Below are 13222 nucleotides of genomic sequence, written 5' to 3' on the forward strand. Positions count from 1 at the left end.
TGAAAAATGAAAAACAATTACAATCAGAGCACCCCGGGGTGTTGGCCTCTTTTCCTGTGGGCAGCCCCGGCTGGGGATTGCACCCACACCTGACTGTGGGGGCTGCAAAGTTGGAACAGCAATGAAAATGCACAGCCCTGCAATCAGGTGCTAATTATAAAGTAGGAATATGACTGGCGAGGAGCAGGTGTTTGCTGAAACTCTTCAGATGAAATCATCTGGGTGGACACAGGTGAGCCAAAAACTTGGAATCCCCAAATTTCCCTGAACTCTAAGAAGCCTGTTCTGGCCCACCCTAGTCACCACCTCACACCCACCCACCCCCAGCTAAGGTGGTCCCATCTGCCTTAGAAAGACCCCTTTCAGTGACTTCACTTGAAGCAGTCGCCACTCAAGGACTCACCATCATCCCCAGTTCCACAAGAGAGGTGGCTCCCAGAACAGCACAAACAGAAACAGGCGAGCTTGTCCGGGAGGAGACAGACTACACGCCAGCACAGGTACAGGATGCCGCCCGTCTCATTGTCCAGAGTGTGGGAAGTTGAAACGGGGAAGGATAAGAAATGACAGAAAGTCAAGCTAAGTGTATCTATTCAAGTGCACTCACCAGGGTTAGAGTTTTAGCCTCAGTGTAGGCTTAGTGTAAAGTAATATTGCTGGGGCATTAGACATTTTGAGGCTCTGACCATGGGGAGCGAAAACTGGGGAATGAATTTAATTTTGGTTCGGTGGGATACATTTATGGGAATCAGAGTCCCTTCCAACTATAGCCCAATAATCTCTTATCCTTTAGAGGATGGATTACTTCCAGGAATACTCCTACCATCCACTGTGAAAACTTGCCCAAGTATGGTGACACAAAGATGAATGACCAGGATGATGTCATGATACCATGCATCCTCCAGTGGCTGCACGTGGGCAGCGGAAGAGAAACAAGGTTTGAAAGGTACAGAGGTGCCTGTAATCTCAGCACTTCAGGAGGCCGAGACAGGCAGATCACGAGGTCAGGAGATCGAGACCATCCTGGCTAACATGGTGAAACCTCGTCTATACTAAAAATACAAAAAATTACCCAGGAGTGGTGGCGGGCACCTGTAGTCCCAGCTACTTGGGAGGCTGAGGCAGGAGAATGGCATGAACCTGGGAGGCAAAGCTTGCAGTGAGCCGAGATGTGCCACTGCAGTCTAGCCTGGGTGACAGAGCGAGACTCCATCTCAAAAAAAAAAAAAAAAAAGAAGAAAGGTACAGAGGCAGAGCTGGTTTTCAGAAATGTCTTCCAAATATTATAGCTGATATAGGAAACCAATTCGATGACATTTCCCCAAATTTGATAATCCTAAAAATGAACATAGTTATAGATAGTGAGCTATGAAACTAAAAGCAAACTTTCTAAACTATAGATAATACAAATTTTTAAGAGAGCAGTGCTAGAAGAAATAATGAATTCTCCGCACTATGTCCCCAACCATTAGCGGTTGTAGGAACCTCTAGCTGATGCCAAGAAGGAAGGAAGAGCTTGGCTGCCCTAAAGCTTTTCTTGGCACCACCCATGGGAATGGCAGGAGGCAGGGAAGGGGCTGCAGACACACCCTGGGGGAGAAGCAGGGGCCGCTCCGCCAAGGTGTGGGGAACACGCAAGGCCCTGGGGATTCCCACATAGACTCAGGTGGGAAATGCAACCCTCTGCCTACAATGGGGGCTTGGGTCATTGTTATGGGGCCAGTGAAGAGCCTGTGCCTTGGCAGGCAGAACACCATGATGACCTTGGGCAACAGAGAGGTCATGAGATGCCCGAATACACAAATTACATGGGAGCAACCAAAATGTTAGCACTCTAGAGATAGGGATTATGGGTAATTTGTTGTCTTCCCCAATTGTCTACTTTCATTTAACTAAGACCTCATTTTTAACACTAAAACACTAAGAATTTAAAAATGAGAGAGTTTTTGGCACAGAAAATACAGAAAAGCTAGGAAAGATACCTTGATCCACCAAATGCTTGTGGCCAAAGATGGCAGCTCCAAGAGCTGACGAGAGACACCCTGCGTCTTGATGGCATTTGTTTATACAGGCAGTAAACAAGATGGAGAAAAAGCCAAATGTAAAAGCCTGGGGCAGTCTATGTTGGGAGAAACCAACAGAAGCCCATGGGCTCTAGAGACACAAACGAGCCATGGCTCCAGAGAAATGGCCCTGTGGGAACCAGGAAGTTGCCGTGAGCCCCACACTTGACCCTGAGCAGGGACATAAACGGCCCAGACTCAGCAGAGAAATGGCTCAGCAGGAACCAGGAAGTGGCCGTGAGCCCCACACTTAACCCTGAGCAGGGATATAAACAGCCCAGACTCAGGGGGGTCCACACCTGCACCTTCTTCTCACCTGCTAGTCTATATGCTCCATCTTCAACCCACCAGGACAATGGGTTGCTGTGGCTGCTCTTGAGGCTGTAGCTCTAGCTGTGGGGGCTGTGGCTTTGGCTGTGGGGGCTATGGCTCTGGCTGTGGAGGTTGTGGCTCCAGCTGTGGGGGCTGTGGCTCTGGCTGTGGAGGCTGTGGTTCCAGCCTCTGTGTGCCCGTCTGCTGCTACAAGCCTGTGTGCTGCTGTGTGCCAGACTGTTTTTGCTCCAGCTGCGGTTCCTGTGGGGGCTCCAAGGGAGGCTGTGGTTCTTAGGGGGGGGTCCAAGAGGGGCTGTGGCTCCTGTGGTGGTTCCAAGGGGGGCTGCCAACCAGCTCAAAAATAGTGCATTATAGAACCAAAACTAAGGACCCTCACAGAGTCCATTTCACCACCTCTGCCACTTCCACTGCAGCAGTGCTGGTGTCCATGGCTGAGAGACCTACAGATGGTTCACATTACAGGACTCTGGGCAGACAATCCCCAGTACAAGGCTGGAGCCCGATAGACCTGCTGGGTGGGTAGATCCAGAAGAGAAGTAATCACTACAGCTCAGCTCTCAGGAAGCCACATCCCTAGGAAAAGGGAGAGAGTACTACATCAAGGGAACACCCTCTGGGACAAAAGAATCTGAACAACAGCCTTGAGTTCTAGACCTTCCCTCTGACATAGCCTGCCCAAATGAGAAGGAACCAGAAAACCAACTCTGGTAATACAACAAAACAAGATTCCTTAACACCTGCAAAAAATCACACTAGCTCACCAGCAATGGATCCAAACCAAGATGAAATCCCTGATTTACCTGAAAAAGAATTCAGAAGGTCAGTTATAAAGCTAATCAAGGAGGCATCAGAGAAAAGTGAAGTCCAATTTAAGGAAATAAAAAAAATGACACAAGAAATGAGGGGAGAAATTTTCAGTGAAATAGACAGCATAAATAGAAAACAATCAAACCTTCAGGAAACAATGAATGCACTTACAGAAATGCAAAATGCTCTTGAAAGTCTCAGTAATGGAATTGAATAAGCAGAAGAAAAAACTTCAGAGCTCAAAGACAAGATTTTCAAATTAACCTAATCCAACAAAGACAAAGAAAAAAGAACAAGAAAATATGAACAAAGCCTCCAAGAAATCTGGGATTATGTTAAATGACCATATCTAAGAATAATTGGTGTTCCTGAGGAAGCAGAGAAATCTAAAAGTTTGGAAAATATATTTGGGGGAATAATTCAGGAAAACTTCCCCAGCCTTGCTAGAGATCTAGACATCCAAATACAAGAAGGTCAAAGAACACCTGGGAAATTCATCACAAAAGATCATCACCTAGGCACATTTTCATCAGGCTATTTAAAGTTAAGACAAAGGAAAGAATCTTAAGAGCTGTGAGGTAAAAACACCAGGAACCCATAAAGAAAAACCTATCAGATTAACAGCAGATTTCGGAGCAGAAACCCTACAAGCTAGAAGGGATTAGGGCCCTATCTTCAGCCTCCTTAAACAAAATGATTATCAGCCAAGAATTTTGTATCTGGTGAAACTAAGCTTTATAAATGAAGGGAAGATACAGTCTCTTTCAGGCGAACAAATGCTGAGATAATTTACCATTACCAAGCCAGCACTACGAGGACTTTTATAAGGAGCTCTAAATCTTAAAACAATTTCCGGAAACACATCAAAACAGAACCTCTTTAAAGCATAAATCTCACAGGACCTATAAAACAAAAATACAACTTAAAAAAAAACAAGGTATACAGGCAACAAATAGCATGATGGATGGAATAGTATCTCACATCTCAATACTAATGTTTTATATAAATGGCCTAAATGCTCCACTTAAAAGAGACGGAATAGCAGAATGAGTAAGAATTCACAAACCAACTATCTGCTGCCTTCAAGAGACTCACCTAACATATCAGCACTCACATAAACTTAAGGTAAAGAGGTGGAAAAAGATATTTCATGTGAATGGACTCCAAAAGCAAGCAGTGGTAGCTATTCTTACGTCACACAAAACAAACTTTAAAGCAACAGCAATTTAAAAAGACGAAGAGGGACATTATATAATCATAAAAGCCCTTGTCAAACAGAAAAAATACACAATCATAAATATATATGCACATATCACGGGAGCTCCCAAATTTATAAAACAGTTATTACTAGACCTAAGAAATGACATAGACAGGAACACAGTAATAGTGGGGGACTTCAATACTCCACTGACAGCACTAGACAAGTCATCAAGACATAAAGTCAATGAAGAAACAATAGATTTAAACTATACCCTGGAACAAACAGACTTAACAGATATTTACAGAACATCAACTCAACAACTGCAGAATTATTCTGTTCATCAGCACGTGGAACTTTCTCAAGGATAGACCACATGACAGGCTATGAAACAAGTCTCAATAAATTTAAGAAAATTGAAATTATATCAAGCACTCTGTCAGACCGCAGTGGAATAAAGCTGGAAATCAAACCCAAAAGGAACCTTCAAAACCATGCAAATACATGGAAATTAAATAACCTGCTCCTGAATGATCACTGGGTCAATAATGAAATCAAGATGAAAATTTAAAAATTCTTTGAACTGAATGACAATAGTGACACAAGCCATCAAAATCTCTGGGATAAAGCAAAGGCAGTGCTAAGAGGAAAGTTCATAGCCTTAAATGCCTGTATCGAAAACTCTGAAAGAGCAAAAACAGACAATCTGAGGTCACTCCACAAAGAACTAGAGAAACAAAAACAAAGCAAACCCAAACCCAGCAGAAGAAAGGAAATAACCAAGATCAGAGCAGAACTAAATGAAATTGAAACAAAAAAATACAAAAGATGAATAAAACAAAAAGCTGATTCTTTTAAAAGATAAATAAAATTGATAGATCATTAGCATGATAGACCATTAGCAAGATTAACCAAGAAAAGAAGAGAGAATCCAAATAAGCTCAATTAGAAATGAAATGGGAGCTATTACAACTCACATCACAGAAATAGAAAAGATCATTCAAGGCTACTATGAAAACTTTTACACACATAAACTGGAAAACCTAGAGGAGATGAATAAGTTCCTGGAAAGATACAACCCTCCTCGCTTAAATCAGGAAGAATTAGATACCCTGAAGAGACCAGTAACAAGCAGTGAGATTGAAACAGTAATAAAAAAACACAACAACAAAAAAAGTCCAGGACCAGACAGATTCACAGCTGAATTCTACAAGACATTCAAAGAAGAATTGTTACCAATCCTATTGAAACTATTCCACAAGGTAGAGAAAGAGGGAACCCTCCATAAATCATTCTATGAAGCCAGGGTCACCCTAATACCAAAACCAGGAAAGGACATAAGCAAAAAAGAAAACTACAGACCAATATCCCTGATGAACATAGATGTAACAATTCTTAACAAAATACTAGCTAACCGAATCCAACAACATATCAAAAAGACAACTCACCATGATCAAATGAGTTTCATACCAGGGATTCAGGGATGGTTTAACATACACAAGTCAATAAATGTGATATACCACATAAACAGAATTAAAAACAAAAATCACATTATTATCTCAATAGATGCCAAAAAAAATTTGACAAAATGCAGCATCTCTTTATGATTAAAACTCTCAGCAAAATTGGCATACATGGAACATACCTCAATATAATAAAAACTGTCTATGATAAACCCACAGCCAACATAATACTGAATGGGAAAAAGTTGAAAGCATTCCCTCTGAAAACTGGAACAAAACAAGGATGCCCACTCTCACCAATTCTCTTCAACATAGACCCGGAAATCCTAATCAGAGCAATCAGACAAGAGAAAGAAATAAAGGGCATCCAAACTGGTAAAGAGGAAGTCAATTAGAAATGACTTGATGTGATGGAAACACATCACATGCTCATGAATGGGTAGAATCAATATTGTGAAAATGACCACACTGCCAAAAGCAATCTACAAATTCAATGCAATTCCCATCAAAATACCAACATCATTCTTCACAGAACTAGAAAAAAAATCCTAAAATTCATATGGAACCAAAAAAGAGCTTGCATAGCTAAAGCAAGACTAGCGAAAAGAACAAATCAGGAGGCATCACATTACCTGATTTCAAACTATACTATAAGACCATAGTCACCAAAACAACATGGTACTGGTAAAAATAAGCACACAGACCAATGGAACAGAATAGAAAACCCAAAAATAAAGCCAAATACTTACAGCCAGCTAATCTTAGACAAAGCAAACAAAAACATAAAGTGGGGAAAGGACACCTTTTTCAACAAATGGTGCTGGGTTAATTGGCAAGTCACATGTAGGAGAATGAAACTGGATACTCATCTCTCAGCTTATACAAAAATCAACTCAAGATAGATCAAGGACTTAAATCTAAGACCTGAAACTATAAAAATTATAGAAAATAACTTTGGAAAAACCATTCTAGACATTGGCTTAGGCAAGGATTTCATGACAAGAACCCAAAAGCAAATTCAATAAAAACAAAGATGAATAGCTGGGACTTAATTAAACTAAAGAGCTTTTGCACAGCAAAAGGAACAGTCAGCAGAGTAAACAGACAACCCACAGAGTGGGAGAAGATCTTCATAATCTACACATCTGACAAAGGACTAATATCCAGAATCTACGACAAACTCAAACAAATTATCAAGAAGAAAAGAAATAATCCCATCAAAAAGTGGCCTAAGGACATGAATAGACAGTTCTCAAAAGAAGATATACAAATGGCCAACAAACGTATGAAAAAATGCTCAACATCACTATGATCAGGGAAAGACAAATCAAAACCACAATGTGATACCACCTCACTGCTGCAAGAACGGCCATAATCAAAAAAATAAAAAAAAAATAGATGTTGGCGTGGATGCAGTGAACAGGTAACACTTCTACACTGCTGGTGGGAATGTGAACTAGTACAACCACTATGGAAAACAGTGTGGTGATTCCTTAAAGGACTAAAAGTAGCACTACCATTTGATCTTGCAATCCCACTACTGGGTATCTACCCAGAGGAAAAGAACTCATTATACAAAAAGGATACAGCTGGGCACAGTGGCTCATGCCTGTAATCCCAGCACTTTGGGAGACTGAGGTGGGTGGATCACCTGAGGTCAGGAGTTCAAGACCAGCCTGGCTAACCTAGTGAAACCCCGTCTTTATTAAAAATACAAAAAAATTAGCCGGGCGTGGTGGCAGGTGCCTGTAATCCCAGCTACTTGGGAGGCTGAAGCAGGAGAATCACTTGAATCCGGAAGGCAGAGGTTGCAGTGAGCTGGGATTGTGCCACTGCACTCCAGCCTGGGCGATAGAGTGAGACTCTGTCTCAAAAAAAAAAAAGCAAGAAAGATATTTACACACGCATGTTTACGGCAGCACAATTCACAATTGCAAAAATGTGGAGCCAACCCAAATGCCCATCAATCAACGAGTAGATAAAGAAACTGTGGTACATGTGATGGAATACTACTCAGGCATAAAAAAGGAATGAATTAATGGCATTTGCAGCAACCTGGATGAGACTGGAGACTATTATTCTAAGTGAAGTAACTCAGGAATGGAAAACCAAACATCATATGTTCTTACTCATAAGTGGGCACCAAGCTGAGGATGAAAAGGCATAAGAATGACACAATAAACTTTGGGGACTAAGAGGGAAAGAGTGGGAAGCGGGTGAGGGATAAAAGACTGCCAACTGGCTGCAGTGTATACTGCTCGGGTGATGGGTGCACCAAAACCTCACAAATAACCACTAAAGAACTTACTCATGTAACCAAACACCACCTGTTCCCCAATAACCTACGGAAATAAAAATATTTTTAAAAAAAGAAAGAAAAAAATCCTAAAATTAATATGGAATCTCAAGGAACCCTCAATAGCCAAAACAATTTTGAAAAATAACAAAATTGAAGGAATCACATCTCCTGATTTCAAAACATATTACAAAGCTACAGTTATCAGAATAGAGTGGTTCCAACAAGAAGACAGAAATACAGACTAATGGAATGAATAGAATGAAGTACAGAAATAAATCTTCGCATATACGGCCAAATGGTCTTTGACAATGGTGTCAAAACCATGTGATGGCACAAGTACAGTCTCTTCAGCAAATGGTGTTGGGAAAAATGAATATCTACATGAAATGAAATGAAATTGGATACTTATATTACATCATACACAAAAATTGACTCAAAATGGCTTAAGGACCTAAACATAAAACTCAATACTATAAAATCCTCAAAAGAACAGATAAAAAGCTTCACTGGATTTTCCAATGATTTCTTGGTCATGACACCAACAACATAGGCAACACAAGCAAAAGTGGGCAAATGGGACTCTATCAAACTTAAAATATTTGCTCCTCAAAGGACACAATCAAAGGGATGAAAAGGCAGCCTACAGAATGAGAAAATATTTGCAAATTATACATCTGATATGGGGTTAACATCCAGAATATGAATATATCCATGTATGAATATACCACATTTTGTTTACCCACTCATTACTTCATGGACATTTAGATGGTTCCACTTCTTGGCAAATGAGAATAAGGCTGCTATGAATATCATCATACAAGTTTTTATGTGATATATATTTTCAGTTCTGTTCTGTAGTTACCTAAGAGTGGAATTGCTGAGTCATATGATAACTCTACATGGAACATTTGAGGAACTATTTTTCAAAGTAGCGGCATGATTTTTATTTTCATCACCAATGCACAAGGGCTCCCATTTCTCCACATTCTCATCAGTGCTTCTTATTGTCTTTTTGGTAATAGCCATCTCAGAGGATGTGAACTGCTATCTTATTGTGGTTTTGATTTGCATTTTCCTGATTTTCCCTGATGTCTAACAATGTTGAGCTCCTTTTCATGTGCTTATTAGCCATTTGCATATCTTCTTTGGAAAATGCCTATTTAAATCCTCTGCTGAGTCTTTAATTGGATTGTGTGTTTGAGTAGTAAGAATTCTTTATACGTATAGATGCAAGTTCTTATCAAATATATGATTTCAAAGTAGTTTCTTCCACTCTGTTGGTGTCTCTTCGTTTTCTTCATAGTGTCCTTAGAAGCACAAAAACTATTCGTTTTGATGTAGTTAGTTAATCTAGTTTTTCCCTGTGGTTTTGGTATCATTATCTAAGAACCATTTCACACTCCAAGGTCATGAAAACGTAACCTGTTTTGCCTCTAGTAATCCTCTAGTTTTGGCTTTTACAATTAGGTCTTTGATCTATTTTTTTCTATTTTTTTGTTTGTTTGGATATGGTATGAGGTCAAGATCCAAATTCATTCTTTTGCATGTGGACATCCAGTTGTCTCAGCAGCATCGTTTGTTGAAAAGATTCCTCTTTTTCCATGGAATTGTATGATACCCTTAAAAATCCATTGACCACAACTGTGAGGCTTTATTTCAAAAGTCTCAAACCTACTCCATTGATCCATCTTTCTATCCTTATGCAAGAGCCACTCTGCCTTGATGACTGTAGCTTTGCAGCCCATTTAGAAATTGGAAAATGTGAGTCCTCACACTTTGCTTTTCTTTTTCAAGATTGTTTTAGCTATTTAGGGTCCCTTGAATGTCCACATAAATTTTAGGATCAACTTGTCAGTTTTTGAAAAAATAAATCTGAGATGTTGATAGGAATTGCATTAAACTGGTAGAACAATTTTTTTTCGGAGTGTTTCAATCTTCACAATATTAGGTCTTGCAATACATGAACATGGGATTTTTCTCCCATTTACTTTGGTCCTCTTTACATTCTTCCAGTGGTGTTTTGTAGTGTTAAGTGTCCAAGTCTTGTACTTTTTTAGTTGCATTTATTCCTAGGAATTTTATTGTTTCCTTACATCCTTTTTGTGTTGCTTTTTGCTGTTGTATAGAAACACAGCTGACTATTGTATATAGTCGTTGTGTCCTGCACTCTGCTGAGCTTAGTTATTGGCCCTAATAGTTGTGTGTGTGTGTGTGTGTCCCTCAGCATCTTCTGTATACAAGATGAAGTTTTCTCTGAATAGAGATAGTCTTGCTTCTTTTTTTCTTATCTGGATGCATTTATTTCCTTTTCCTGTCATATTACTCTGGCTATAGCTTCAGTGAAATGTTGCATAGAAGCAGTGGGTGTGGGTATCCTTTTCTTGTTCTTGATCTTAGAGGGAAACATCTGGGTTTTCACAGCCAAGTATGGTGTTCACTGTGGGTAGATGTCCTTTATCAGGCTGAAAAGAGTCCCTTCTGTTCCTCCCTGTGCCAGACCAAAGCTGTGAATCCTGTGAGTGGTCGGAGGACACTTGGATTCTTCGTCAATCAGAGCCCAGAGATGGAGGCTTGTGCTCGGCCACACCATCTCGGTTCCCTGAAGCAGCACAGTTTCCAGTGTTGTCCCACAGAGCATCTCAGGGACACAGCTCATTCTAGACTCACTTCCACCTCTCCTGGCTTCACCCCCACTCTGAGGCCTGGCTGGGCATAGAGACCACCCATTATACCCCTTCCTAGGCACTGAGGGCAAAGATTTCCTTCTCCCCCAAACATAGCCTCTTATGGAGAAGAAGCAGGAGTCCACGATTCCAACAAAGACTGAATCCCACTGAAACGTAGCTGGGACTCCCTGTGTACTAATGAGAGATACTCACTCATTCACTCATTCATTCACTCATCTTATTGCTAGTGATTCCTTCATTAATCAGTTCAGCAACTGTTTCTGGAATGCGAGCTGGGCCTGGCACATTGTCACAGCTGTGGGAGAAATAAGCTATCAGGGAGGAGGGGAAGGACATGTGGCCAGTTTGCCAATGAGACAGAGGCTGGAAGAAAAGAGTCAGTGAGACCAAGGCTGAGGGGTGGAGAATTTATTTAGTGCTGCACACAGGTGCATTTTGGATTTCCATAGATACACATGATTATTTGGGTTACAGGACATCCATCTGCAAATGCCATGGAGCTCCTGGCAGGCACAGGAAAGAAAGGTTTGTTGTCTCCCATGGAATTATCAAGAAGGGGAATTCCAGGCACCTCTTTGGCATGAGGACCACCCCCAGTGCAGTCTGGCTCAGGCATATGGGGGCATGTGGGAAGGAGGGGCAAAAGTGCCTGGGTCTTGGGATATCCTTATAGGGAACAGGCAGGGAGTGGTTCATTCCATTTCCTCAAGGGCTGGAAAAAGACGCCCTGAGCCAAGGGAGTCACCGCTCAGATCCGGAAGGTGATGTGCTTCAGGGGTAGTCATTTGTTGGGAAGCACAGATCTTCAGGAGCTACCTGAGGTTTCCCACTAGAGCCTCAGATCTTGCACTGGCAGCACACAGGGACACAGCAGCTGGACTGGGAGCAGCAGGGCTTACAGCAGCTGGACTGGCAGCAGGATGACCCACAGCCTGAGGAGCAGCAGCAGGGCTTGCAGCAGCTGGACTGGCAGCAGGATGACCCACAGCCTGAGGATGAGCAGCAGGGCTTACAACAGCTGGATTGGCAGCAGGATGACCCACAGCCTGAAGAGCAAGAGCAGGGCTTGCAGCAACTGCACTGGGAGCAGCCACAAGAACCACAGCCTCCCTTGGAGCCCCCACAAGAGCCACAGCCCACTTTGGAGCCCCCACAAGAGCCAGAGCCTCCCTTGGAGCCCCCACAAGAAGCACAGCCCCCTTTGGAGCCCCCACAAGAGCCATAGCCTCCTTTGGAGCCCCCACAAGAGCCACAGCCCCCGTTGGAGCCCCCACAGCAGCCACAGCTGGAGCAGGAACAGGTTGGCACACAGCAGCATACAGGCTTGCAGCAGCAGATGGGCACACAGCAGCTGGAGCCACAGCCCCCACATCCAGAGCCACAGCCCCCACAGCCGGAGCCACAGCTTCCGGAGCAGCCACAACAGCCCATGGTTCTGGTGGTTTGAGGATGGAGCAGGTAGAGGAGCAGGTGAGAGGGAGGTGCAGGTGTGGAGCTCCCTGAGCCTGGGCCATTTATATCCCTGACTGAGGGTCCTGCTAGGCACATGGTCACTTCCTTGTGTCTATTTATGTTCTTTCCCCAGGAAAATTGCATTTCCTTTAAAATGACACATACGTTGCTTTGCCCTTGTGACTCACTTCCTACTTCTACATTGTTTTCCTCTCCAAACCTTCAAGGCCTAACTCTGCTCCATTCTGGGAACCCCTTGCAATGAGTGAGCTTCACATATTCCTTCCCTGTTCAAATCTTCGTGTCTTTCTTTGGGGGCTCCAATGGACTGAGCCATGTTTCTGAGCCAGAGCCCGAGAAATTCAGATACTGGTGTGGATGAGTGGGTGATTGTGTTGGGCTTCAGCCTCACTACTCTCTGGAATTTGCAGCTTCAGTGGGTGTAGGGGGCTCTGTGCAGGTGGGTTCCACTTTCCCCCCTCCTCCTGCTTTTTGTCTTTTTAGACAAACCTCTGCCAGTCCAGCTACTGCAGCCCTGCTGCTCCCAGTCCAGCTGCTGTGTCCCCATGTGCTGCCAGTGCAACATCTGAGGCTCTAGTGGGAAACCTCAGGTAGCTCCTGAAGATCTGTTCTTCCCAACAAGTGACTACCCTCAAGCACATCCCCTTCTGGATCTGAACAATGACTCTTGGCTCAGGGCCTCTTTTTCCAGCCCTTGAGGAAATGGAATGAACCACCTGCTCTTTGTCGGAGTTGCCTGCAAAAGAAATTGCTCCAGATTGCTTCATAACACCTGCCTCAGTCTTGCAGTGATGCCACCATTCACAACCTCTTATTTGCTGAAGAGCTCGGGTCTCCAGGGCACGGGAACCCTGGCCTTCTCTCCGGACATGTAGAGAACAATTGTCTATACCTCATGT

At 42.7% G+C, this 13222-nt stretch overlaps 1 protein-coding gene across 1 annotated transcript; it reads left to right on the forward strand.

Moving 5' to 3' along the window:
- The first annotated feature begins 2173 nt into the window (after positions 1-2173).
- LOC129007605 (CLK4-associating serine/arginine rich protein-like) lies at positions 2174-12600 on the forward strand. The gene is made up of 4 exons (XM_054438686.2): positions 2174-2215; positions 2387-2566; positions 11684-11883; positions 12031-12600. Exons 1-4 carry the CDS (start codon positions 2174-2176, stop codon positions 12374-12376), a joined length of 768 nt encoding a protein of 255 aa, XP_054294661.2. The 3' UTR covers positions 12377-12600.
- The last annotated feature ends 622 nt before the right edge of the window (positions 12601-13222 follow it).

Source organism: Pongo pygmaeus, chromosome 9 (assembly GCF_028885625.2).
Source record: "Pongo pygmaeus isolate AG05252 chromosome 9, NHGRI_mPonPyg2-v2.0_pri, whole genome shotgun sequence".
Lineage (NCBI taxonomy): Eukaryota > Metazoa > Chordata > Mammalia > Primates > Hominidae > Pongo > Pongo pygmaeus.

What these genes read in the sequence shown, in the direction of transcription:
- LOC129007605 (XM_054438686.2), top strand. Translation starts at nt 2,174, where the DNA reads ATGGCTCCAGAGAAATGGCCCTGTGGGAACCAGGAAGTTGCC. An exon ending in GTGGGAACCAGGAAGTTGCC is followed by an intron (nt 2,216 to 2,386) that starts GTGAGCCCCACA and finishes CTCACCTGCTAG; the next exon opens with TCTATATGCTCCATCTTCAA. An exon ending in AGGCTGTGGTTCCAGCCTCT is followed by an intron (nt 2,567 to 11,683) that starts GTGTGCCCGTCT and finishes GTTTCCCACTAG; the next exon opens with AGCCTCAGATCTTGCACTGG.